The sequence below is a fragment of the Octodon degus genome, unplaced genomic scaffold (genome assembly GCF_000260255.1).
Source record: "Octodon degus isolate 3935 unplaced genomic scaffold, OctDeg1.0 scaffold00021, whole genome shotgun sequence".
Classification (NCBI taxonomy): Eukaryota; Metazoa; Chordata; class Mammalia; order Rodentia; family Octodontidae; genus Octodon; species Octodon degus.
The window spans coordinates 15,770,108-15,774,252 of NW_004524597.1; the positions used below are offsets into that span (position 1 = coordinate 15,770,108).

A 4,145-nucleotide genomic window follows, 5' to 3' on the forward strand; every position below is an offset into this window, starting at 1 on the left:
CCAGCATGCAAGCCCCAGCAGAACCCCTGTGAAGATGCAGAGAAGGCCTCTAAGGATGGGGCAGGCCAAGCTCAGGGTGCTGCAACCTTCCATCCATTGTGCTGGTTGATCCGAATGGCTTTGTTTTTCCTGTTTTATGATCATCATCACTATTATATCTTCATTACCATTTTTCTCCCCACAGAGTTTCATGGCCCATTGGAAGGGCTTTTGCTCTGCAGTGGAGTAAGACATCAATTCTCGGAATACTTTTCCTCCCGCAGCCTGAGAACACAGTGATCCTTTATCTAGGACAGACTGGTTCCCCAGGAGTAAGAGGAGAGGCAGAGAGGCAGCCAGGCTACCAACCAGGGGGCCTGATGCCCACGAATAGTAGTGGGGATTTCTTACTTCCGAGTCCATTAATTGTTGCATATTGTTTTCTTTTGCCTTTTTGAAGGCTGCTCAGACCACAGCTGCAGTCAGGTCTCACAAAAGCCCGGGGTAGGCAGGGAGGATGAGAATTTTGCAGGTGAGAAAACTGAGATTCAGAGTGGCTGGACATCAGCCCAAAAGTTGCATCACAATTGCTAGAACTGCAGGGCTGGACTCAGGCCTCTGGCTGTTCTTCTGGCCTGTCCACATGTCCCCTCCACTGGGGGAAGATAGGAATCCACTCATTCCTCAGCCCAGAGCCAGCCCAGAGACAAGTGGGACACCAGGAAGGGGGAGCCAGTCAGGAAATGGCTTGGACTCTGCCTGGATGGTGGTCCAAGGGTGCTGGCTTTCCTAGAGGGTTGTGGTGGACAGGGAAAGAGGACTCTGGAACAGATGGTGGCTCAGAGGCCATTGACCCCTCTGTGGGGCCTGGATCTGGGGGTCAGAGAGTCTGTCTGCACCTCCCAGGTCTCTGTTCCATGCCTGTCAGTACCTCTCTCTGCCTTTCTGTCTCTCCCTCCCTCCTGCCTCCTTCCTTCCTTCCCTGTCTGCCTGCCTGTCCGTCCGTCCGTCCGTCCGTCCGTCCGTCCGTCTGTCTGTCTGTCTGTCTGTCTGTCTGTCTGTCTGTCTGTCTGTCTGTCTGTCTTTTCACCAGATAACATTTCCCTGCTGCACCAGGTGACATCCAGGAAATGAGGCAGCTCTTTCTCTCCTGGCTGGAAGCAGCCCTTGGTGGGGTAGGTGTTAGATGTCCCCACCCTCGCTCATTTTCAAGGTAAGTTCTGTGTCTCTTTGTTCCCTCCATTTGATACTATAATTGAGCCATTTTCCTGATTCCTTGATTCAGCAGCTTGATTTTGGAAATATTCGTTCCATTGTCCCTCCCAGGCCTCATCTCCTGGGTTCCCTCTCCTCCCTATGCAGTCTGCACCTGGTTCTCATAATATTATCTTTCATACAGCAGTGCAAAGCAAAATAGGGCCTTTTTCTCCTCATATCCTGGTCCTCACATTGATATCTTTCATAGAAAAAATAATGCTTTGAAAGACCTTTGGATCACTTTGCGGCTGTATGCTGTAGGCCTGCTATTCTGGTGGGAAAGCCTGCCCACCCATCCCCTCCTGACGCAGGGACAGCAAAATACAGTGAGCTGAGGAAACAGACTGATTACGCAAATCCTATGTCGCGCGTTTGTGCCCCTCCTGGTTTCCTATCAAATAAACAGTAGCAAGTCGCCTGAAAGTGGAGAGCAGGACAGTGAGATCTCAGAGAAAAAGAGAAGACGGGCCAAGCAGTTTGTTCTTAGCAACTGGAGTCAGCGCTTCCAGTCACAGTGACAGCCACCCTGGGGACTGCCTATGGCTGTGCAGCCCTGAACACTAGCATCCTATCTCTACCCCTTGGATTCTCTGGTACTCTTTGGGGGTGATGGGAAGATTCATTAAAATAGCAGTGATGGTCATTTTTCAAGGATGTCTCAGGCACTGCTTAGCGCTTCTGACTCTGCTAAGCACCCTGCGGCCAGGTTTCCCCTCCGGTCTCATCACATCCTCCAAGTCCCATTGCTCAGGGGTAAATGCCAAGAGACTCGGAGAGTGGCTGAAGGTTCCAGAGCAATTGTGCAACACTGCAGGGACTAAGGCTGACACCTCACGGGGAGACATCCTCACACGAGGCTCCACCCCTAGTTGTGCACTTTAAACGTTTTTATTCGTGCTCTGGTCCCACAAAAGGGCACAGTTAGGAGGAGGGTCAGCTTCAGTCTGCTGTGTAATAACTCTGTATCCTGCCTCCAGAGAGCTTTGGAATAAAGGCTGCCTTAATTAGCAGCATGGTGCTCTTTGGGGCCAAAGAAAAGAGGCAATAAAGCAACTCTCAGAGCAGACAGGCGAGTGGCCCCACGCCAAGTGCTGGGTGCTGACGGGCGGAGATTAATGACCCAGAAAGTAGCACAGGGCTGGGAGGCTGGCCTGTGGCTTCTGGGGTGGAGAGTGGGCTGCAGTGGTGTGGAGCTGCTGATGGAGGGGGTGTCAGGCTCCTTCCTGGCTCTTCAGGGTATCCTCTGGGGTCACAGCAGCCCTGTTCAGCCTGAGTCTGTGGCCCTCACCATAGGGCCAGGTTCAGGAGCCCCAGGATGCCTCAGCCTGGAACCAATTCAAGCACCCCAGAGCTGTGTGCTCCCTGTCCCCAAAGTTCCCAGGCTCCGACCTGCTCTTGTGCTTGCTGGTCTCAGAACTGTTTGCACTGGTAAAGAGTGGAAGACCTCAGAGAGGTCTGTTATGTAGCCTCTCTCAATAAAATGCATCACATTAGAAGCTAAAACAAGAATAATGGTTATAAAATGTGTATTTTAATTTACAAATAACAATAATAAAACCATTACAAATGAACCAAGTAGCATATTGTGGGGAATAATCACTAGGCATTTGCAAAGCAAAAATATACAGAGAAGGGATTGCTTTCCAGTTTTGCAGCTTTCTTAGACCTAGAAAAGCCTGGATCTTCCTGCCTCCTGCACTCCATTGGTTGTGAGGTTGTTGGGGTAAAGTCTGTGAAGAAAATCAGGCTTCATACAAGTATGTAGTTAGAGAGGAGAAGGCATCCCGAGCCTTCTGGAAGGACTGTCAGGGGTTCTCAGACCACACCTTTAGAACCACTGAATTCATTCATTCATTCATTCATTCATTCATTCATTCACTCATTCATTCATGCTTCCATTTATTTATTCCTTTACACGGAAATGGTCATTTAGCCCATATTTTGAGTACTTCCAAAACTGGACTTGCAGGTGAATACAGTGTCTCACTTCCTGGTTGAGGATGCAGACACACAAACAGGCTTAGGCCTTGGACAAGATGTGTCACTTCTCTGAACCTCAGTTCTTCCATATACACTGAGTGAAAATGTGACTGTCTCTAAGTCATTCTATCCTCAGAGTGACTAATAGGGGTCATGTTTCCATGATCCATAGTATTCAATGATAACATTGGTGGTGATGGTGATGGTGGTGGTTGTGATGGTGATGATGGTAGTGATGATGGTAGTGGTGATGCTGGTGGCGGTGGTGGTGATGGTGGCAATGATAGCAGTGATGATAATGATGCTGATGGTGGTGCTGATGGTGATGGGGGTGGTGATGGTGATGGTGGTGGTGATGGGGGTGGTGATGGTGATGATGATGGTAGTGATGGTGGTGATGGTGATGGTGATGATGGTAGTGATGCTGATGGTGGTGTTGATGGTGATGGGGGTGGTGATGGTGATGGTGATGGAGGTGGTGATGGGGGTGGTGATGGTGATGATGATGGTAGTGATGGTGGTGGTGGTGATGGTGGCAATGAGAGTAGTGGTGATAATAATGGTGATGTGGTGATGGTGCTGATGCTGGTGATGGTGGTGGTGATGGTGGTGCTGATGCTGGTGATGGTAGTGATAATGTGCTCACATTCAACTTCTCTCCTACCCTCACACTGAGCTATATACATTTGGCCAAAGAGGACACACAAAGAGGTCGAATACTTGCCCAAGGGAGTCACACCCAGGGCTCTGGACTCCATGAGCTCCATTCACAGCCAGGACAATTTGTGTTCAGTCCCCATTACAGTCTCCAGATAAACAGTCTCAGGCAGAGACCCATGTCTGCCACTGTGGCAAATCTCTGGAGTTCCACTTGGCAACTAAAAATACAGACTAGATGCTAAATAACCAGGGCCAGGTTTATTCAATGC

At 49.7% G+C, this 4,145-nt stretch overlaps 1 protein-coding gene across 1 annotated transcript in view; it reads left to right on the forward strand.

The window, feature by feature from the left end:
- Sez6l (seizure related 6 homolog like) overlaps positions 1–4,145 on the forward strand; it is a 243,023-nt gene that overhangs the window by 4,317 nt on the left and 234,561 nt on the right. Inside the window, exons 2-3 of the mRNA XM_023711422.1 lie at positions 2,530–2,689; positions 3,389–3,568. Of these exons, the coding sequence (XP_023567190.1) occupies positions 2,530–2,689; positions 3,389–3,568 (340 nt within the window). The remainder of the gene's footprint in view (positions 1–2,529; positions 2,690–3,388; positions 3,569–4,145) is intronic.